Here is a 24,070-nt window from a genome sequence, read left to right as displayed (position 1 = left end):
GTGCTGTGGTTTCCCAGGCCCTGCAGGACCTGGTCTGCTCACCGCGCAACCTCATCTCCACCCTGTGCCACCTGTCTCCAGCCACACACTACAGCCTCACCTCCCGAGATGCCTATTAGATACCCAGCTATACCAAGCCCTTTTCTCCCTTTGCCACTGTACATGGCACGCCCTTGGCCTGGGGAGCTCTTCTCTGACTCTTCTCATCCTTTGGGACTCAACCTAAATGCATGAGGAGGTTTTCTGGATCAGCCCCCTCACACTTTTCTCTTTTCTAAAGAGTTTTTGTTATTTTAATGAATATTTACTTACAGGAATTCATACTCCCTTTGAGAAAGGAAGTATGCTTATACGACTACTGATAACAGTTAAGTCCCCTTTGACCAGAAATAACCACTGTTATACATTTGGTGGGTAAACTTCTAGATTTAAAAAAAACTATATTATTCTACAATCTTTTTACACAGCAAATGAGTTGACAACTGTGTTAGCACTTCTGGTATTGGTATTGTGCATTTCTTCTACCTGCTGGTGGCATCTACCACATAAATCATCCAAAAGTAGTAGACGTTTTACTGACCTAGCTAGTCCCCAATTGTTCACCACGCTGTACCACAGGGACGCAGTAACGCCTCTTCCTGTCCACATCCTTGTGCACTTCTGGAAGGCCTCCTCAAGGATATATTCTTATATTCCTGTAACCCTCTGCCACATGGCCCTGTTGGCTCGCTTCAAAAGCCCTCTTCCAAAGCTACTCTTATTTACTTGCTATAATATTTGCACTCTGTCTTATGAAACTGTATGTTTTGTAAGGTTCATGTTCACCACTGTATTCTCAGATCCAAGAACATGGGAGGCACAAGGAAACAGAAGTTGGGGTCTGGTGTGGTGGCTCACACCTGTAATCCTAGCACTTTGGGAGGCTGAGACAAGAGGGTCACATGAGGTCAAGAGTTAAAGACCAGCCTGGACAACGTGGTAAAATCCCATCTCTACTAAAAATACAAAAATTAGCTGGATGTGCTCACTTGAACCCAGGAGGCAGAGGTTGCAGTGAGCTGAGATTGTGCCACTGCACTCCAGCCTGGGTTACAGGGGAAGACTGTCTCAAAAGAAAAAAAACAAACCCCAAAACAAACAAAAACAAAAAAGAAATAGGAGTTAGATGAATACATGAATATGATTTTGTTCCTTTAGTCCCAGAAGACAGTATTTCTGTCTCAACAAAATCAGTAACTATAATATCAAAGGTCATAAAATGTCACTACTGACTAAGGAGTCTTTTAAGGTAAGGCTACTCTGAAATAACACACCTCGTACTGGGGGCTTCTCTTCTGGAGAGCTGGTGGCCTGCTCGTTTACTTATAGACATGAGCTATCGTGGATGTGGACCCAAGTCCATAAATGCAAAGAAAAACAAAGGTACAGTTCAAGGTACTTCATAGTTGTTTTTTCCTGATTTCATGACCAAAATTATTTGACCCTCCATTTGGAAGGCAGTTTTGCAAAGCTTGTTACGGATACAAAAATATACAGAAAAAGAAAAAATAGCTTCTGAAGTCTGGTAATTCAGTATGTATTTCATACCGGAAGGCCTGCACACATGCATGCAGTCGTGACATGCCTTACCCCACCATCACTGCTCCATCCAAGGATCCCTGGGAGACAAATACCTGCACCCCACAAGCCCTGACCGGCCACTTCCTTATGAGGGCTCATCTCTAGTCAGTTTTTAATCTCATGTTTATAAAACCAGAACCACATGGCTGGGGGGGGAAAAAAAAAAAAAAAAACCTCAGGAATGAAATTATTTCTCTGGGGCCATGTGGATACTGCAATTGAGTACTCGTGAAGTGTGATATAATAGTCTCTGGATTCCTCACTGAGCTATCATGTCTTCGAGAAGTATGCTCTCTCGGGACAATCAAAGGCATTTCGGCTACAGAGAATCATCCCAAATGTGCCCAGGCTTTCTTGAGTTCTGCAGGGCACTTCCATTTTTTCTTTGCTTTTTGTTTTGCTTTTTTGTTTCTTGAGACACTCACTCTGTCACTCAGGCTGGAGTGCAGTGCTGCAATCTTGGCTCACTGTGACCTCTGCCTCCCAGGATCAAGCAATCCTCCCACCTCAGCCTCCCAAGTATCTGGGACTACAGGTGCGCACCATCATGCCTGGCTAATTTTTGTTTCTGTTTTTGTTTTGTAGAGAGATGATGTTTTGCCATGTTGCCCATGCTGGTCTTGAACTCCTAGGCTCAAGTGGTTCACCTGCCTTGAACTCTCGAAGTGTTGAGATTACAGGCGTGACCCACCATGCCTGGCCTCTGCAGGGCACTTTCTGAGGGCCAGGAACTGGCTTCCCTATCCTTTGTCTTTCTCTGCCTCCCAAGGATCTCTCTGGGGAAGGCAGGCTTTCCTTGGGATGGCTGTAGTCACTCACTTATTCTATTTACTTAACAACCTCTGTGCCAGGTGTACTTATGCTAAGCAGTTCATATGGTTCCCTCCTTCAGTACTCACAGGAACCTCTGAGGTAGGGACTATGAATATCCCCATCCACAGATGAGGAGCTGAGGCACAGGGAGGTTCAGAAATTTGCCCAGGATCACAGCTAGTAAGCCAGAATTGAACCTAGGAAATCCAGCTCTAGTGTTCATGCTTCTAACCACTCTACTGTGCTACCTCTGTCTATGATAAATTGTTTGTGGCTGGAAAAAAAATGCCTCTTCTCTTTAAGGACTGGAAGAAGCCATTAATCCTTCCATCTTTAGATTACTTCCTGAACACCATCAGCTCATCTGATGATATTCATGTGCACAGGATGTCCACTAGTTCTCATCCCTTGTCCTGTCACTGCCCATCTCACCAAAGCCCCATTCCCACTAGGAAACTGATGAAACCATGATATAGGGCACCATGAGACATATTTGGATCACGATTATAGGCTGTGTTAATTCCAATTAGTCTCTGAAACATAAAAATTACCTCATTTAGAAACAACAAATATTTTTTCAACATGAATATGATGCTTCTGTCATCACCATTAGCCCACTAAGTACAAGCTGGGGACAAGCATGACCTTCTCCAGGTCTCTCCAACTGGGCCTTCTTCAATTTCCAAAGCCTATTCCCAGAAGACTCCCTTGCAAAATGATTCACACCAGCATCACCTCTGCCCAGATGGACTTTCTGGCTGTCAAATTTGGCCTCTTCAACCTACATGTTCAGGGTTTCATTTCCCTATTTGTTCAACCTTCATCAATGAAGAGTTACCACCAGGCTGCCTCCACAGGCTCTTGTCAAGCAAAAATAATCTCATTTCTCTTTCCATGGCTGGATTTGATCAACCCAGCTTAGTACTCCTTAGATAGCCTCTGCTCCATCTCCAAAGGGATCCCGGGAGTTGCAGAGGGCTATATAGAGAGAGATGCTTATTCTCTGGCTGGACGATGCACACCAATGCCTGTGTGGACTGCCAGCAAAAATCGAGCCTTAGAAAGTGCTGTGAACATTCAAAACACAGATGAGAAGGTGCATATTACAGATGTGGGGTTTGGACAGGTCAAAGGGAAGCTTGGCACTAAAACAAAATTCCCAAAGTAAGTAAAACATTCAACTAGAAACTTGAACATTTCTGTCTGAGGTATGTTCACCTCCATTCCCAAAGTAAACAGCTTGTTTCTTCCAGAGCCCTCATACCACCTAAGTTCACTCTAGCCTGAGAATCAGTCACACTTGATGATAACTGATGTCAAGGTTCATTGACTTGAAATGTGGGTGATGGTCTCAGTTTCTTCATTTCATGAGATGAAAGTTCTGTACATTCTCTTGCAGGTTTTCCCTTCCACTTCTCTGCTCACGCAGTTTATTTTTCCTGGGTTAGGGCCTCTCAACCAGAGCTTCAACCATCCTACAGGTACTGGAGTTCCAGAAGTGCCTATCCAACTGACTATGGGAATTTCCACCTGCCTGACCCATAGATACATCCCAGAGCTTACTGACTGGCCTGGGTTACTGATAGCCGGAGAATCACCTCAAGCCTCTTTGTCTTTGTCACCATGGAATCTAGTCACTGTCCTACAAACCACAGCCTCCTGCATTCTCATCATTTCCCTGTACTTTCCCTTCTCTCTGCCCCTGCTTCAGTCAGGCCCCCTCCACTCCTTCCTGACCAGCAAAAGCCCTGCACCAATCTCCTTGTGCAGCCTGCTCTCCCCCAGTGAGCTCCCCACACTGTGCCCAGAATGATCCTGCAGAAACACTACACTGATTTTCACTTAATCATTTGAAATTCATCAGCAGCTCCACTTGGCCTTAAGGATAAAATTTTGCCAATTTCTTCAGAACCTAGAAAGATCCTCAGATTCAATTCAGGAAAGTTCAAACCCACAAGAAATTTGCAATCTGGTCACAGTGAATATTTGAGAAACCAATCCTTCCCCAGATATTGGGAGCATTGCAAAGTAACTTCTTCCTCATGCCCCAGTGCCTCTGCCTTTATTCAGTACAGTTTTTCCCATTTCCAAGCCCACTCTCCAAGCCTTCCCAGACCTCTTCTCTCCAGGCCACCCTTTGCTATTGAACACTCGGCATGAATCTCTTGGACACTGCTGAATCACTGGCTGTATTCCAATCATACTTTTGTCAGGAGGTCACCACCCTTGTCAGTGAATCCCATTTATAACAAGTCACTTACCATCAGATAAATCTTCCCAAGTAGCTACTTGCCACTCATGGTACCAGTGGTTGCTAATCTGGTTGTTGTGAAATCCTCTAGCATGTTTATGCGGGTGCACAAAATATTTTCTCCAATTCATGTCCATATTCATTTAACAATTATCTTCTTTAACAGAGTAATATCCGTGAATGCTCCAGGGCATGGATTGATGATAATAACAGCACTGGGCAAAGCACATATTTGTGTTAACCCTCCCACCACCGTATTAAGGAGTACAGGCACCATCATCCTGAGTTTACACACAACCACGCCTATGCCCTCCCCCACCTCACCTGCTGCTCCTTCACTGCACACGGCCAGCCTTCCTCCAGGAGCCAGGGCTGAGCAGGTCACCTGAGCTGCAGATTTTGTAGATTAACGTTGTATAACACCTCATCTCATAGTATGTCTTTTGTTTGCAAATAGATTGCTCATTGCCAACTGCTTCCAAGAAAGAGATAGGGCTGCTCTACTATTCTGCTATTCTACTGTAGACCCAGGATGAATTCTCTAATCCTGGCAATGAAGTTTTGTGGACAAAGCATTGGAAACTGTGCTGCCCTAAAACTTAGGCATGTAAACACACCTCCTTCCTGTCAAAACATGGGAAGATGAGCTCACCCCCCAGCACAATTCCATAATTAGGCTCCCCGATTTGCCCACTACTTCCTGTGGTTGGTGGAGAGATGCCAAAACTCTTCTTCACTCCTGCAGGAAAACAGAAAACAACATCCCTCCAACTGCCTCCCTCCAGCTCTCACTCCAGAGGCATAGCCCCAAGCCTTGGCTACCCGCATCCTACCACCTGCTAGGCCACTAATTGGTATGCATCAGCTATGAGCCCTCAAAAAGTGAGGATGGCTTAGGTCTCTGCTCCTCCACAGCCTCCCGATAATTGATAGTTAACTGTGGCTCCCTTTTAAGTATGAGTTCCGTTCTCTATATCTTCCCTTACTCCATTGCCAAGGTAGTGGTTACTCATGACTAACTGGAAAGCCTAGTTCCAGTGTTGCAGCTATTGCTCTGTACATTTTCAGAAGTCCCCTCTATAAAATGTCTTCAGTGTCCATTCACGAGAAAAGCAAATCAGTAAGTATGATTTCGGGATCAAAATCAAACAGTGACTAAAAAACAATACAGCTCGCTAACATTACCAAGTTCCAATAAAACAATTGCCAAGTGACTTTTCGCTTTCTCAACAAATCTAACTCGTCCTCAAAAGACAAAACATTCTCATTACTGAACACATTCTATAGACTCAGAAAGTAGTTTCAGGTATGTTAGGTTTTGAGTGCAGGCTATGGAACCTGACTGCCTGGGTCCCAACCCAGCAGAGCCTCTGTAATCTGAGGACAAGCTCCTTAATCTGTGTCTCGGTTTCCTCACCTGTAAAATGGGGACGATACTCCTACCTTGTTCATGGAATTTACAACACATGTAAAATTGTTTAGTCCAATAGCCAGCACAAACTTAATCCTCCATAAATGCTGATGTTAGAGTAGGTAGTTAGGCAGATATGACTAGGGAAGGAGAGTGTCCCCCCACTCCAGGAATGTCAGGTGACCATCAACTGATGGTCTGGCAGTTGTTAAACTGTCTCTTTAAAATAATAATTGGTCACAGCTGGTGCCAGGGAAAGGCAGTCTCCTAAGAGACAGAAAGTCAGTGATCAGCAGCTTCCTGTTAAGATCTCAGGAATTGGGTGATTGGGCTCAAGCACATGCACTAAGAGGCAAAATGGCAGAGTTTAATTGGTATATGACCTTCCTCTAGGACCTCTAGGAACACTGGAAAATAAGGGGAAAACGCTTCCAGTGAGCATGCACACAGTTTCAGTAAACACAGTGCACATGCAGCCCCTCCCAAGTGCCAGCAGGGCACTGCGCATGCAGACAGCCCACCCCAAGGGCAGAATCAGGGGAGAAGAGACACAAACCCTGGAACCACGTCAATGTATAAAACCCCAAGTCAAAGGCCAAAGAGTGCACCTGGATCTCTTAAGGCGCCTGCTTGGCCCTCTTCCAAGTGTATTTTACTTTCCTTTGTTCCTGTTCTAAAACTTTTTAATAAACTCTCACTCCTGCTCAAAAACGTATCTTGGTCTCTCACTCTGTCTTTTGCCCCTCAGACAAATTCTTTCTTTCGAGGAGGCAAAAATTGAGTTGATGCAGACCAGTACAGATTCGCCACTGCTAACACTGGCTCCATCCCTACCTCCTTCCATTGCTTACCTCCTAGGCACTGAAGGAAGAATAGCATAGCATTTTCCCAGGACAATGCAGAGGCTACAGTTAAAAAAAGGACACACATTGCTGAGCAAGCATGATGCCTAAAAGCCACATGGGACAGGACTCACAAACTGGACACCATAACAAATATATTTAGTGCAGATGATGAGAGGTACCAGAAATTCAGCTAAAAGACATTTGAGAGACAGAAAAAATGGTCAAAATATTAATTCTAAAATGCATAAAGAATACTTATATTCTACTTTTGAATCTGAAGGTTTCCATATTAAAAATAAAGACTGGTTGTAGGTCAATTAAAATAGGCAAACCAGGAGACAAATGAGCAAAGAATATTTACAGGCAACACTAAGAAAATGAAATGTTAATAGCTAATGAAGCAATTTGAAGCAATTAAAGTTGTACAGCCTCAGTAGTAACAAAAAATGCAAATTACAATGCTGAGGCACATTTCACTTTTCAGTACTATAAAAATTCTGAAAGTCTCCTCACATTAAGTGATAGTGTGGGAAAATGGCGAGTCATATGCTGATGGATAGTAAACCCCATACAGCCTTTGTGGAGCGCAATAAGGCAATATCAATATTTAAAATGTAAATGTCCATAGTCTAGAATTCTACTTCTAAGAATCTAAGAATGCTAATGCTAACATATATACACAAACATGTGTATGTGCACCAGTGTGTATGTTCATTACAGCAAGTTTGGTATGAGGGAAAAAATGGAACCAAGCCACAGCAAAATGAATGACAGCATCATGGCATTATGGTATATCTATATATTGGAACATTAGGCAATAATTTTTTAATGTACCATTAAGCAATAATTTTTAATGTACTGACATGAAAAATATAGATCCAATAATAAATAGTGAATGCAATTAGTGCATTTACTAATTGCTTACTAATTGCCAAGTACTCAGCATATATTTATTTTCACAGAATAACAGAAATAAAGGCTATTTAGGAGAATGGTGAGGACATGGACTCTGGAGCTAGACCGCCTGAACTCTAGAACCCGCTCCACCATATATTAGCTGTGGGACCTTGGGCATGGTACTTCAACTCCCCGTGCCTTAGCTTCCCCTCCTGTCACACAGCAATAACAGTACTTATATCGTGATGTAAGAGCAAAAATGGAGTTTATACACTTGAAGTGCTTAATGTAATGCCTGGCAAATGATTAAGTGCTCCATAAAGGCTACCTGTTGTTGTAGCTGTTATTGTCATATTCATCTTTGCACTATATGGTATAACTCTCTTCATTTTACATCACATAGGTGGCATCACATCTTTAAATCCTATCATTTTTATTTAAAAATATAAAGAGGCCGGGCGTGGTGGCTCACGCCTGCAATCCCAGCACTTTGGGAGGCTGAGGTGGGCGGGCCACGAGGTCAAGAGATGGAGACCATTCTGGCTAATACGGTGAAATCCCGTGTCTACTAAAAATACAAAAAATTAGCCGGGCATGGTGGCGGGCGCCTGCAGTCCCAGCTACTCAGGAGGCTGAGGCTGAGGCAGGAGAATGGCGTGAACCCGGGAGGTGGAGCTGGCAGGGAGCCGAGATCGCGCCACTGCCCTCTAACCTGGACCTGGATGACGGAGCAAGACTCCACCTCAAAATAAATAAATAAATACATACATTAAAAATAAATAAATAAATACATAAAGAGTTGCTATTTATTCAGTGACTACTATGAGCCAATGGCCATATATAAATTAACACACAGCTATTTTGGGAGAGGCGGGTTCTGAACTTGCCCCCCCATGCTTCAATACCTCCATCCTATGCCCAAGACCACAGCGATTCTAAACACCCCTCTGGTGAGGATTTGTGAAGACTGAGTGCTCCCCACTTCTTAGGAGCAGTGGTGTGCTCTCTGCCAGGTGCAGGCTGAGCTTCCAGTGCTGGTCTCTGCACCCTGCCCCACACCAAACCCCCGCCAGACTTCTCCCTGCAGCTCAAGTGGGCTCTCCACTGCCGCCTGAGTACTCCCGGCCTGCAGCCCACCTGAGCATGGTCTCTCCTGCTCCTGGAACCAGCTGAGGCCAGGCCACATCTTCTCTCTGCTGCTCAAGGGTCAGACTGCTGTGCTCCCGACTACAAGGTCAAGGCTTGGTCACAACTCCTGACTCCCACAAGACCCATTTATATATCCTTATCACTTTGCATTTATTAGAATGAGGACTTCTGTGCAACATACATTAGTCAATTTTTCTGTAACCCTAGTTTAACTTACATGGAAAAAAATTAGCAATTCTTATATATAACTTTTTCCTTCTTGACCATCAGTTGAAAATATTGGCAGCCAAGAGGAGAGTTGCCCACTGCTGCTTCTCAGTGCTGATTCCTCAGCTCCACTTGAACATCTCTAGTGAGACCGTGCTGGGTTCCTCTTCCTCTGAACAGGTTCGTGAAGCCTGGCTATAGACTGTCACACCTCTCTTATATAATCATTGTTCTCTCTTGCCAAGTTGTTTTATGCTGGTGTCACATTCCATTATGTCAATTTTTTGGAGTGATGGATGTGAGTGAAACCAATTAGAATTGGATATGTTGGCATTTCAGTTACTGAGAGTAACATGAGATTCAGTCAAGCTTTGGTCCCCTAAAAGTGTTCAAGCATATTTCCTGAGAATTTGAAATGCAAAACTTTGCTAAATGGACTTAAAATCAAAAAAAGACTCTGCTGTAAACCATGTAGTAGCCCAGAGTAACCAGTCAGCTGTGAAAGACAATTCCTATCTCCTTTGAGAAATACTGTTTCCATGACATATGTTGGTAAAATACCAATGGATTTTCTTTAAGCTAGAAATATATTCTATAGATCTGTGTTTTAGCTGATTATATTCTCTGAAAAAGAGTGAATTTTGACCCATGCACATGAACATTTAAGGTAGGTGCAGAGTTCCAAATGCTTCTAAGAAAACTGCCCTTTCCAGTGGCCCAAACACTATCTCAGCATCATGTGGATTATATAACCAATGATCCGCCTTCCCCTAAGGCAGAATTTCCCAGATTCAACACTACTGACATTTTAAAACAGATAATTATTTGTTTGGCAGGGGGCTATCCTGCACTTAGTAGAACAGCATTCCTGGACTCGATCCACTAGATGCCAGTAGTAGCACCCCGTCCCAGCTATAACAACCAAAAATGTGTTTAGATGTCTCCTAGATGGCAAAATCATCCCTGGTCAAGAACCACTGCCCGAAGGGACCACTGGGACCAGTCCCGGCCTGCACAGTCCAACCTTCCCTGGACTTATCACACAGTCCCCTCCTCTCCACATGTCCCCTCAATCTGGCTTATCTCCTGCCCTTCTCCAACGCCTCAATCTTCGGCCTCTGTGCTCTGGGAACTCATGATCAGCCATCAGCAAAGTCCCATATAGTCTCAATCTCTTCATAGAATTTTCCTTTGACTTCCTTGCTCTAACAGCAAATCTAAGAATACTGTTCCCCATAGCCCTCACACATAACACGGTGGATTTTTCTCTCATACGCCACATATTCCCCTTTGCCAATTAAAGGTCATTTTCCCCCAACCTCCCTCTAGAAACCCAGACCCCTGGGACAGAGGTTGGCAAACTACAGCCTGTGGGCTACATCTGGCCTACCACCTGTTTTTATATGGCCTGTGAGCTAAGAGTGGTTTTCACATATTTAATGGTTGAAAAAAAATCAAAAGAATCATATTTCATGACATGTAAAATTCAAATCTCAGTGTCCATAAATAAAATGTCACTGGAATGCAGCCATGCTCATGCTGGTACCAGTGGCTGATGGCTGTTGACATGCTACAAAGGCAGAATTCAGTTGAGTAGTTGCAACAGAGGCCGTCTGGTACTCCAAGTTTAACATATTACTTGGCCCTTGACAGAGAAAGTTTGCAGACCCTGCTGCTGAGGCATGTGGCACTAGTCTGGACCCTCCACTCCCTAACCAGTTGTCAATATCCACTATCTGCCAGGTCACTCTTCCATGTATATTAAAATATACACATGACTGAAAGCTGCATGGCACAACTGTTAACATTAGTGACTAAATGAAGTTCAAAATTACTTCTATAGTTCGGAATGTTGTGTGGAAATCAGCAGGATGAAACTGAAAGTTCACATGTTAAGTCCCATGCAGTGTTTGATATCAGAAAGACTGACACAGAGAGCAGGAAGCAGCCCTGTTTTTGTCAACAGAGGAAGAACCAGGATAAACAGAATAGTTCAAGGGCAGATGGGGTGCCTCAGGAAAGAGAGCACCCATGCCTGGAAGTGTACCCCATCTCTTGGGAACATGACAGAAAGGGCTCCTGCTTTGGGCTAAATTTTAAGAACTTTCTAGTATTAAGACTTTTTTCCCCTTCCAGTGAAATTTGTAAATTTTAAGCGCAAAGATGAAACTCATTATGACACACACAGTCCCATAAAGATGCTTTTAGTTGACCAGTGACCAATACACTTGTACCTTCTTGGGCAAATGCTCAGTGTGGAGTTCAATTTCTTAAGAAACCAAACCAAACAAAGCTGAGTTCAGGCTCTTATTAGTCTTCATTAGAATTAAAGCACATAGCTAGCTTAAGTCTACAGGGAGACTAAGCATTTCTCCTTTTCAAATCTTTGAATTTTTGTATTTACCTTAAACAAAAAAAATACCTACAAGGTATGTAAATCAAATTGTCTCTCTAATCATCTCGCTTGAGGAATATGTTTAGGAGTGGTTGGCTAGGATGTGGTTGCCTGGGAAAGAGTCTGCATACTTTGGACATTGAGAGCCCAGGGCCCAACCCTTGGTCATAGCCCTTAGTCCTGTGATTTGGAATAGGCACTTAGCCCCATCTGTTTTCTCATTTGTACAATGAGAATAATAAAACCTGTCCTGTCTGAATCTTATAGAGGATGATCGTGAGAGTTAAATTCAAATGATACAAAAGGGCCATCTGAGTGGAGACTGCCCTATATTTTTTTAGAGCAACATGAACCCCTTTCTAAAACATATTTCTCCCTTCTTTACAAAAGTTGGCGACACTTGGGTCACTGAGTTATAAAATCTAGCCCCAAATCCTTCATATGTGGCATCTGCAGGCATGTTGCTACAAGCTAGCATTAGGTGCAGTCAGGGCGTTTGCAGAGATGAAGAGCAATGTGCATCTATGTACATGAGGCAGCTTCTGTGTCTTTCAAAGTATGCAGGGGACAGAACATAATGAGCCACTTGACTCTGAGGTAGTTTTGAGGCACAGATGTTGAGCAGGTGACTAAGCTATGCAGGAAGAAATCATTTCCCATTCTGCATTTCACCACCCCTTCCCACTATCTCACTCCTGGCTCATCAAAATCATGCCATCACTTTGGGGCCACAGGCAAAACCCCTCCAACAGGCTTCATAAAAGAAGTCACTTCATAATCATCAATCTAGATAGACAAAACGTCACCTGTCCTTACCAGCTGCAAAGTATATTTTGCTCGAATGCCACTAAATTAATGCTGAAGTAATAATTCCAGTAAAATGAAATTCCAAAAAGAATGAAGGAAACAGCATTCAGAGTGGCATCTCTGGCCTCCTGTTTCAGATCCTACCAAGCCCAGCACTTCAAGACTGTGAACCGCGCCCAGGATGGTCCACTTCCATATCATCATCCTTACCAGCCTATTGCAAAGCATTGTTGTCTGAACTCACAACACAGGAATCCTCAAAAAGTGTAATAGCAAGAAACAGACAAGGAACAAACATGACAGAGCAGGAGAACACCAAGTACTACTGACAAGGTCCACCTAGCTCCTGCCCTCAGCATCTTGGGTGGTTTTATAAATAGGCTTTTTTTCAGATGATTGTGTACAATTTCCTCAACTCTCTTCATGTTAACTTCTCAAGCCAGCCAGAGGAGAGCTTCAAGGGCTTTTTCTTTGAGAACTGGCTGAGTTTCTTTAAGATTCTAGATCACAAGATGCAATGCTCATGGTAAAGATTGTTGTTCCTTAATATGTTTAAAAGTTTAGGTCTTCTTTTCACTAAAATAGAGCTTGTTTTACACAGACTCTCAAACATAAAAGCCTGTAGAGAGAGGGCATCTGGGGTTACGAGGTAGAAGAGGGGTGTCAACATGGACCATGGTTGCACATCTATCTCAGACCAATGCCTTCCTCCTCCTCTTGGGATAACAGGCATCTGAAGGCATGGCCTGGGTCCTGCTCAAATGATTCCATGGGTATCAGATTGTTTGGGGCACCTCTTGGTGCTGGTGGGGTATTCCCTTAGAGATGGAGAGGAGGGATAGATCTTGATCACTCTTTCTTAAGGTCATCTAACTTATTCTGAGTGATTTTCTTCTTCATAATGTAGCCTGGTGACCTAAATTTGACTCCGAGGAGGATCTCTATGGCGGGGGAGGATGATCCAGCCAAGTGATACGAGCACTTTCTGCTTCCAGACTATCGGCAGCAGGATGGGAATGTGTCAGTCAGCCCCTGTGGATTTGGCTGGCAGGGACTGGACCCTGAAGTCCCTCATCCCAGTGACCTCAGAGCATTCATTTGGGAAGATACAACTGGATCCAGACGCTGGAGCAGGCAGGCCAGCCTTTTGTTGTACGTCTATACTATAGAGCCAGTCTGGGTCTGGCAGATTTTGTCAAATTTTATACTTTAAATACATGTAATACCTCACAGGATTGCCAATCGTTACATTTTCTTCTATCTTACCGTTCTCATTCTTCCTCTCAGCCCAAAGGTGAGGCGCATAGGGACAGAGATCATACCTTTCTATTTATATATCTTCATGGCTTCGAGTAGTCCTGGCCTCTAACGTACACTCAATAAAAATGTTTCAGACTAAATGATGAAATTAGTATGTACTGAAATATACAGAGACGGCTATTTGGAAACTCCTATGGGTTTTTTTCTGTTTAACTAAAACCAACCCAGAGATATCCCTGTAATGTCAGGAGTATTGCGAGACTCTTCCAAACTCACATTGCTACAGTGGCATACCATTTATTTCTAGGCCAAAGTTTTGTGTTTGAAGTCTTTTCCATTTGACAAAACACAGCTTTTTTGAACAGATATTAACTGAGATAGTAAATAATACTTTTTAAAAACAGCTGAAAAACAGTTCCTGGGATTAATAAGATCAAGTCTGTGAAAGTCGCCGGGGGCCACCCTGTGTGGGAAATCCCCTGAGATGTTTGGCTGGTGGTTTAATGGTTGAGAAGAGGTAGACAGAGATGCTGGGGTCGGGGTTGGTGGGGGACAAACTGGCCAGCGGGGAAGGGAGAGTGGCAGGCACCTGTGGGCTCTCTTTTGGATGGCATCCTTGCACCCCTCTCCACTGCCAAGTTAATGCTTACTTTTCACGCAGATCTCGCACTTGGCTGGGCTTGAAGCTGGGAGCTGACTGGGAGCAGGGACTGGTGGGGGCCGACAGGGTGCTCTTGATGCTCTGCACTGAGTGCCTGCGGCTCCTTCTGCGGTCCAGGCCCCGGTGCTCGCCCCCGCCACTGGAACACACGCTGGCCCTCCTCCGGTCCCGGCACCCACTGGGGGGTGGCTCCGCGGTCTCATCGCCATCCTCGTGCCTGAGCGCCACCTGGAAAAGCAGAGCATGCCCAGTGCAAGGTCAGGCTTGGCATCCTTTCACAGACCTCGGGTGTGACTCCTTTTCAGGACTGCCCTAATAGGGATTTTTAACTCTGCCTTCCCAAACTGTACGCCTCAGCTTCCCTGCCAGGTCTTCACAACCACGCGTGTCCAAGCCAAACTGGACTTGCCTGGAAGGCACTGGAAGATGCCTGCCATTGTGGGTTCTTCCCATCACAGACATGAAAGGTGCAGCCAATATGACCAGTGAGTCTGAGAAATATTTTTGTAATCGGATGGGATCTAACTAACTCTGTACCCCAGCATTTCCATTTCCCGGGCCTTCATCTCTCCTTGCCCACGCTTGTCTCTTTTCTGCTCCATGAGCCTGAATCCCTCCTGAAGCCTAGTGGTGGTTGGTTCCCAATCAGTCTTGAGCTCGCTTTCCCAAAGAGGGTGCTCAGAAGTAGCCAGAGCCACAAGATCCAGGTGAATGGGAACTGGCCTCACCCATAAATCTTTCTAAGAGGACTAGTGCAAGATCAGGTACTGTTTAATTTCAAAATCTTGGCTGAGAGCTGCTATACTATCAGGCTATCTCAGTAGCCTGGGTCAGGATTTGGGGTGGAGCCTGTAGTTTTACCAGAAGCTTGCACACACAAGTCACAAAGACACACAACAGAAAAAGACGACTCCTAGAATAAAGATTTGTTTTGAAGTTTCCTAAGAGTTATGCATATTTGTGCAGAAAAATAACTGTCTTGCACTTTGCCACTCCAGCTTACATAGGGGAAACGTGAGCCAAATGGCTCATGGTACTCTTTCTTACCCTTTGCCTTTCTCCAAGGGATATTTTTAGCTCTGTGTCTACGTGGTGCCCTCTGCAGAAGATCAGCTTTTCCATCTCTTAATCTCACTCTGTCCTGGATCTTACTCCATGGCTTTCTCACCTCACATTAAAACTGTCCTTCTGAATAACTCTCCTCTACCTCTTGTCTAGCATGCAGCTCTGCTCCTTATCCGTGATCACTCTTCCTAGCCACGGACTCTATCTCTGGCCTCTAATTTTCATGCCTATGCCTATATTCTCTAAAACCAGATGGTAGAAACAATACAAGTTTTGGTGTCAACTAGACCTTGGTGTGCATTCTGGCTGTGCCACTAATGAACCAGGTATGCCCTGTCATAAATTACTTGCACCCTCTCTGGCTCACCAAATGAAGGTAATAGAATTGCCCTTGCAGGTTTGTGATGAGAATCACTTACGTAAAGGTAACTTGTGTAAAGCATCTAGGGTAGGGCCTTCTCTGTGGTACGCAATGAATATGACTGCCTTCCCCTACCCATGCTCTCACAGGAAGTGACCCAATATGCCCATAAATTCCCTAATCACATAGAACTGGTGGGTTGGGCCACCTCACAGCCCAGATGGGCCAGGCTCAACTCAGTCCAGCAATCTCTCTGACTTGGCAACCATGGAATCACACAGTTCCAAGTCCCCAAGTATGCAAGTTCTCCAGCCTTGTGGGTGTTCTTAGTCACATTTCACAACCCAGTCCTTCCATGTGAGAGAATGGAGAATATAAAGACTCAGATAGCTAACCATAGTATATGGCTTTAACATCACCTATCTGCAGAAAACCTGGCTATTGCAAAATTAGTTGCCCTCATGTGAGCTTGGCTGAGGCAAGGCCAGGTTAGCCACTGTCATCTCAGTTCACAGGGACATATCAGCACCTGAGATACACAAACTGTTTACCAGGAGTGTATCCACCCTTATCTGCCCTACCCTGTTTCCACCAGCTCAAGCTTTCACAAAATCTCTTCTGTCTACATCCCAGATAGATCTTATAACAAACTCTTATACGTGAAGATAATTTAACAAACTTTTGACTGTTTTATTCCCCTAGAATTCACTGAACATAATTTTGGGAGGTTTGAGGCAATAATTGATAAAAGTTAATCTAAAGCTCTATCTTTACAAAATCTCATTGGGAATTCTGTTTCCTAGGAGTCTCCTTCTGCACTGTAACCGCAAGAACTAAAAAGAAATTAAGCGTTTAGTTAAGCACATATGTCATCTCAACTTTAAAACTTTAAATGACATTCTGTGGGGAAAAGTTTGAGAACAACCACATACCTAACAAAGGACAGCATTTTTAAGTGTTTCTAGCCAATGTTTTTTTCATTTCTATATATAAAAATTCTAGACCATTTGAACTTATTCTGACCTGATGTGTTGATTCTGCTTCTTATTAAGCACACATTTGGAATGATAAGATTAGGGGCTAAAGTAGAGTTCAGATATTTCTAATTCCTTGTCTAACCTCAGAGATCCAAGGATCAAGTAACGTTCTACTCACAAGTCCTTTCAGAGAGGCACACAGTGTGCATGAAGTGAAATCCACTTTAACTGCCCTTTGTCAACGAAGGTAGAGATCACCAGAAAGTTTGAAGGACAAGAAAAATCTGGAAAAATTATCAAGGCAACACCATAACATGGAATGCAGTTAGGGCTATCTGAAGTTCAGATAACTGACAAAACACCAAGCTACTTAAAACAAGAAGAGTGCATGGAGGGAGCAAATGGGCCACAGAATCTTGGTAGACCCAAGGGTAGCCCTCATGCTTGGCAGTCATGGACAACGTAACAAGAAATTGGAGGCTGCTGTTCACTCATGGTTTTGTTTTTATAATAAGAATTCTAGAGTCACCAACGCCCAGTGATGACAGGAAGAGAGACTTTGTTTACACATGCAAGGCTACGGTGGCATTTCCAAATGCTTTCGGTTCTAGTGAGTACTACTGCTTAGAGTCACGAACACTGGGAGCTAGAAAACACCTAGAGAGTACGGCTTTTAACTCAAGGCTTATTCAGGATCTGTGGTAAGAGTCAGACCTAATCAAATACAGTGCAATGAGTAACCTCCGTGGGAACACAAAGTAAGATAGAGCCAGTCCTGAAAGACCTCTAATGCTGTCCCAAGTGATGGAGTGATTCATTTGTTGGACCTCTCATCAAATACCTCTAACTCTTTTAATTAAATGTAGAATGCTGTTTGTAAACTAAAAACTTGGGCAAGGAGCAAGTAGGGTCCAGAATCCAGCCCTGACAGCTTACACATCCCCAAGTAACCAAGAAAGCAGTTAGGGGCAACTTAAGGTGACATCTATAACCACTTCTACCAGTCTTTGAGGCCACTGAATGATCTGAACATTCTTAAGAAATGTTTCCTTTTTATTTATTGTAGTAAAAACATTCAACATGAGATCTATTCTTTTATCAGATTCTAAGTGTACGATACAATATTGTTAACTAGAGGGATGATGTGTTATAACACATTTCTACAACTTATTCATCTTGCATTACTAAAACTTTACGCTTGCTGATAGGCAACTCTCCTTCACTCCCTCTCCTCAGCCCCTGATGATGGCCATCTTACTCTCTGCTTCTGTGAGTCTACTTTAGATACCTCATATAAGTGAAAACATGCAGTATTTGTCCTTCTGTGACTGGCCCATTTCACTTAGCAAAATGTCCTCCAAGTTCATCCAAGTTGTAGGAAATGTCAAGATTTCATTCTTAAGACTGAATAATATTCCATTGCATGTATATACCACATTTTCTTTATTGATTCATCCATCATTAGACATTTCAGTTGGTTCCACACCTTGGCTATTGTGACTAGTGCTGCAACAAACATGGGAGTACCACTATCTCTCCAAAATCCTGATTTCAATTCTTTTTGATGAATATCCAGAAGCGGGATTGCTGGATCATATGGTAGTTTCGTTTTTAATGCTTGAACCATTTTTTTTTAAACTTTGTACTGTGGAAATTCTCAAACATACACAAAATATAGAGAAGAATACAGACTGTGATGTGCTCATCCCCCATGAAAGTTCAACAATGTGGCCTGCTTTGGCCAATGGAACATCAACAAACATGATGCACACAGAAGCTTGAAAAGTGTTTATGCATTGGGATTTGTCTTTTTGAAATGCTGCTATCATGGGAAGAAATGTAGGCTAGGCTGTTGAAGACACACGACCCAGCCAATAGCCAGTACCAAATGCCAGGCCGAGTAGATAAACTAAGGCCATCTTAGACCACTCAGCTCACTCAAACCACTAGACAACTGCAGCTGAATGAAAACTTCCCAGTTGAATAAGGCTCAAATTCCTAACCCACAGAATCATGAGCAGGGATTGTTGTTTTACACCACTAAGTTCTGGGGTGTTCTGTTATGTAGCAAGAGATAACTGATACATACTCTCAATCACCTCTGACAAGGAAGAATCTTCAGAGACTGGACCTATTAATTTCTCTGAACAGTAATAGTTATTTCTTGTTCTCTCCAGTCTTCAGCCTTAAGATGCTTGACCCCTTACAGGGACACATTTTCAGAACCCAAAGTTAGAACACATAATCTGACAAAATATTTTCTTTTTCATTTTGTCCATTTATGTATGTGAAAAATCATATGAAGTTATACAAATTCAAATGAATTTAATTAAACATGGATCAAATCACCTTTCTGAAATGGAGTTCAGTTACATGAAATTGGGCCTGGTTCCAGCAAGTCCAAGACATAATAGCCACCAGATGTCCTTCTCTATTAGGAAGAATTCTATAAGCCTAACCAAACTCTCTGCAACTGCTTGAGAACATTCAGTCTTTTGTGAAAAAATATATATATATATTGGTTCTGCTTGTAGGTTTTGTTGCTGCCCTTGCATATAGTGATGTTGGTTGTCTTTTGGCAGTGAATATATTTTTTAGATGCATTAACTTTCAAAAAGAAATAAAAATCCCAACTCTGCCAGCTATCTAAAGGATTCAGGTGTCACAGCTTGAGTTATTACGCAGGGCATCTGCCCCTTAAAGTGACTGCTTTCCAACTGAATAGCATCCTTCCTTCATTCAACTCAGCACCTGATAGACACTATCATGAAATGTGTGACATTTGAAGGAGACCTTCATTCAAGCACCTACTGAACTTCTGCTGTGGGCAGCTGTGCTGCTGGGCCTTGGGGCTAGACAGAGGTATAAGACATATGGCTTAGAGTAGCTCAAAGGGAAACAGGTCGCACGTCCTGAGGAGTGTTAAATCAGAGGTGTGGACACAAGGCAGCACCCTCTCATCAGTTATGAATGGCAGTAGGGGGACAAGAAGCAGGAGTCCCTTTCATCTTGCCAAGGAGCCTTAGGGAAAGAGATGACATCTGAAGTGACTGCAGCAGGAGGAGTAGGAGTTTGATAACTTGAGAATAGGAAGGAAAAACACTCCAGACAAAGAAATGGAAAGGATAAAGGAAAGTTCCCCAAAGAACCTGACTTTCATGTTCAAAAACAGGAGAAGTTGAGTGTGGTTGAAACTTCAGACACATCTTGGGAATGGTGGAGACGAGGCCACAGAGGCATGAAGGCCTCGGAGTATGGAGGGCCCTTGTACCAACTCAAGGAATTTTGGTTTCATCTTGCTGGTCATGAAAAGCTCAGTCATTCATTCATTCGTTTTCTTAAAGGGGAGAACAGCATAATGAGATTTGACTTTCAGGAGGATCACCTTGCTTGCAGCTGGTGGGAGTTTGGAACAGGGAGATGGCCCTCATGGGATCTCAATGTCCCCAGGCTCTGAACACGTTGCTGTCCAGGCCCCACCCCTGCAGTCACCCAGCCTCCTTTCAACCCCTGACACCTGCCATGCTTGACCTCCTCCAATGCTCTCCCTCATTCACTGTCTTTCATCAGGCCATCATCTCAGACAGGCCTTCCTCCCTCGCTGCTGCCTCACTTTCTGGCCCCCACCTCATACCATCTCTTTTCTTCATAGACATGTTTGCAATCTCAGATCCTCTGCTTATGAACGTTCTTGATCACTGTCTGCACCTCATTAGAGTATGTGTCCCCTCAGGGCAGTGGTCTTGTCTGATGTGCTGGGTCACCAGGGCTAGAATAGTGCCTGGCACACAGCAGGTACTCAATGAACTTTTGTTGAATAAACAAAGTAACAGACAGGCAAATGAATAGGAAGATCGTGCAATACTTCAGGCAAGAAACGACGAGGGCCAGAGCTAAGGAAATGATCACAGGAATGGAGAAAAAGCACAGTTTTCAGCAATCAAACTCCTAAATATGGGGACACAGCAAAGAGAAAGGAGTCCAGTATAGCTCTGGGCTTGTAAATTGGGAAACACCACTGGTTGCAGAGGTGGAGACATGAAGAGTCCGTTCAGAACTTTTGTTTTTGTTGTGGAAGGAAAATAAAGGGTTCATTTGGGGCTGGTTGCATTTCATGTGTGGTTTTCAGGTGGTCATGTCAGATCTAGTCAGAGCTTCCTTGGCACATTCTAAGTCCTCTGCACCATCCTCTGCTAGGGGAATCGGCTACCTACTTGCCTTAGACTAAAGGATGGAGGTTCTTTGGGGGCAGGTACAGATCTTTTATCTCTGTATTTAGACCCCTAGCAGAATATGTCACATTAGTGGTCTCCAAGCACATGAATGAAATACAAGGTGGCAAGCAGGCATAGAAAAAGGAAGGTAGAGAGGCAACCAGCCATGGGCCCCAGAAGAAAGCATGGAGTCAAGATAGTGATGAGCCCCCAAGGCTGCTGACTTCACTGGGATGAATATAGGAAGACAACACAGACAGACAGGAGGTCTGATAAGGACACGTCAACACTGAAAGGGAGGTGTGAGAAACAGAGGATCCAGGGAGGACACTAAGGTGGAGCAATCAGAGAGACACCCCGGAGACATCTGGACACACAGCAACAAGGCACAACGTGCAGGAGTGGTCAGGAATTCCTTTATGATGCTAGTGTAACAGTGATGCTCAAACTGACAAACACAGCATACAACAAAGGAAGAGGAAGGGGAGGTGGCAGGGATGGGGTACAGAGGAGCTAGCTGCTACACACCAATCTTACTTATGAATACTAATGCAAACATTTTCAATAAATTAATACCAACCAGAATTCCAACAGCACCTTTTTAAAAAGAACACATCACTGGCCAGGCGCGGTGGCTCACGCCTGTAATCCCAGCACTTTGGGAGTGAGGTAGGCAGATCACCTGAGGTTGGGAGTTCCAGACCAGCCTGACCAACATGGAGAAACGCTGTCTGTACTAAAAATACAAAATTAGCCAGGCGTGGTAGCGCATGCCTGGAATCCCAGCTACTCGGGAGGCTAAGGCAAGAGAATCGCTTGAACCCGGGAAGCGCAGGTTGCAGTGAGCCGAGATCGCGCCATTGCACTCCAGCCTGGGCAACAGTGAAACTCCGTCTCAAAAAATAAAATAAAATAAAATAAAAAAATACATCATTACCAAATGGATTGTATTACAGGAATGCAATGATGGTTAAAAGATGAAAAGAAATCAATTACTCAACTGAAAAATCCAAAAAATCAACAAGGTAAACTCAAAGAAAATAAAAGGAATTTATAAAGATAACAGCAAAACATTGGGTTACAAAACAGAAAAGCAGTGCAATTCATATAAAAATTAGAATTATTGCTTGAAAAAAATCAACAAAATAGACAAACCATTAGTTAATCTGGAGGGGAAAAGAAGGAGAAGTCACAAACACACAAAGTAAGAATAACAAAAGAAGATTACTGAAAGAGAAGAAATTTAAAATATTCATAACAGACTAATAAAAATTCCTTTACTAAGGAATTTTAAAATCCAGATGAAATGAATAATTTCCTAGAAAATGTAATTTAGCAGAATTGATCCTGTAACAATAGGAAGTTTAAACAGACCAGTTTCCGCAGAAAAAAATAAAGTTACCAAAAATCTTCCCTCACTGTCCTCACCACACACACACATATATTTAACATCACAGGCCCACGTAATTTCCCAAGAGAATTCTAATAAGCCATCAAAGACCAGAATATGAAATGTCACTTAAACATTTCCAGGGCTTAGAGAAAGAAGAAAAACTTCTAAATATTTTGATGAAGCATGAATAAAACTGATACCTAAACAGCTTAACTACTGCATGCGCACGCACACACACACACACACACACACACACACACACACACAAAGGGAAGTACAAGAACTCTCGCAGTAGCATTGTTTGTCAAGGCAACAAAAATATAAACCATCTAACATCTGTTCAGAGCAGAGCAGATAAATAAATTGTGATACATTCATCAGCAGCGAAAATGAACAAACTGTTACCCACATATCAACACGGAACATGTCTCAAAACTGTTGAGCAAAAGGGCATATTCTAGAAAGAGTCAAAAGATACGATTCTGTTTACAAAAAGTTTGAAAACAGACAAAATTCAATAATACATTGTTTAGGGGCAGACTGAGAAGAAGGAGCTAAAGCATCTGGCTGATGATGCTTTCACTCATCTTACAAGAAAGATGTTTCTGGGGAAAGAACACAAGCATGTGAGGACCTGCCTCACCTACCATAAATATGCGAATTAACAAACTACCTAACAAATAGACTAAAGATAATTGCTGAGAGTGCTTATTTCTGGAATACCCTTAGCAGGATGTCCCTGGCTATGGATTACATACAGTAAGTAAACCCAGAATTATGGATTTGTGAGCCATGACCCTCTGGGGCATGAAGTAGAGATGTTTCCTAACTAAATGCTCCTTGCTGGGTGAGATGACCTTGTGAACCTCACTTAGAGACTTTGTCTGTTGTTCCAGGTCAGAAAGCACATGTCTGAATCATGAAGAAAGGACCTGGGGAGTCACAAGGGATATACCAGACCTCTCTCTGATCCATCTGCACCTCTATTGGCTGTATTCTTGAAATTATTGGTACAGCCAGATAACTGGGAAAGATCTCTGATTGTCCAATTCTGATTTAGTAAAATGATTCTTTGTTAGCTCACAGAATAAGTGGTTTTCAGATTAAATTATTTTTAAGGAAAGCAAGAGAATACTGGGGGTAAGAACAGTAGGATGACAATAAAGGGGCTGTCAGGACACTTCTGAGTTGTAATGTTTTAGTTCTTAAAGCTAGTACATGGTATTTGTTTTATTGCTCTTTAAATGACACAAATATGCTTCATTTGTGAATGATATACACTTGATGCTCAAATATTAAGCACATGTAATTCAACAAAAGAAAGAGGGTGAACATAGGATAATTTCTTAAAAGTTTCGCATGAAGGGAAAGAAGGTGATGAGGAAGTGGCTAAGAGGCGGGTAGGCTGGAGAGAAAATGTGTCCTGAAGCAGAGGATAGTTTTTAGATTCCTAGAGTTGGTATCAAGGTTACTCTTCAATATTCTCTCCCAGTTGGTTCACTGATGGGCAATTCATCTGCATCATGCTGGCTTCTGAATATACAGTGACCCTATGGAATCCAAATCTATGGTCATTTGAGCCCCTGGTTGAACAGAATCTAACAGATGGAAGGTTCCGATCATGGTGGTGAGGGGGCTAAGGGAAGGAAATATCTGTGCTGTCAAAAGTCTACCTTCTACCTTTATTTAAGCCAACTCTCTTGAGCTCTCTTCCTCTTCCATCTTTAGTATTCTTACCTTATTC

At 43.1% G+C, this 24,070-nt stretch overlaps 1 protein-coding gene across 9 annotated transcripts in view; it reads right to left on the bottom strand.

Moving 5' to 3' along the window:
* The window catches only part of FHOD3 (formin homology 2 domain containing 3), a 486,695-nt gene that overhangs the window by 139,980 nt on the left and 322,645 nt on the right, over positions 1 to 24,070 (bottom strand). For all 9 annotated transcript variants that reach the window (XM_009192610.3, XM_009192611.3, XM_009192612.3 and 6 more), the window contains one exon: positions 14,306 to 14,544. In XM_009192610.3, the coding sequence (XP_009190874.1) occupies positions 14,306 to 14,544 (239 nt within the window). The remainder of the gene's footprint in view (positions 1 to 14,305; positions 14,545 to 24,070) is intronic.

This window comes from Papio anubis, chromosome 19 (genome assembly GCF_008728515.1).
Source record: "Papio anubis isolate 15944 chromosome 19, Panubis1.0, whole genome shotgun sequence".
NCBI lineage: Eukaryota > Metazoa > Chordata > Mammalia > Primates > Cercopithecidae > Papio > Papio anubis.
This window is presented reverse-complemented; position numbering and strand designations above follow the sequence as displayed.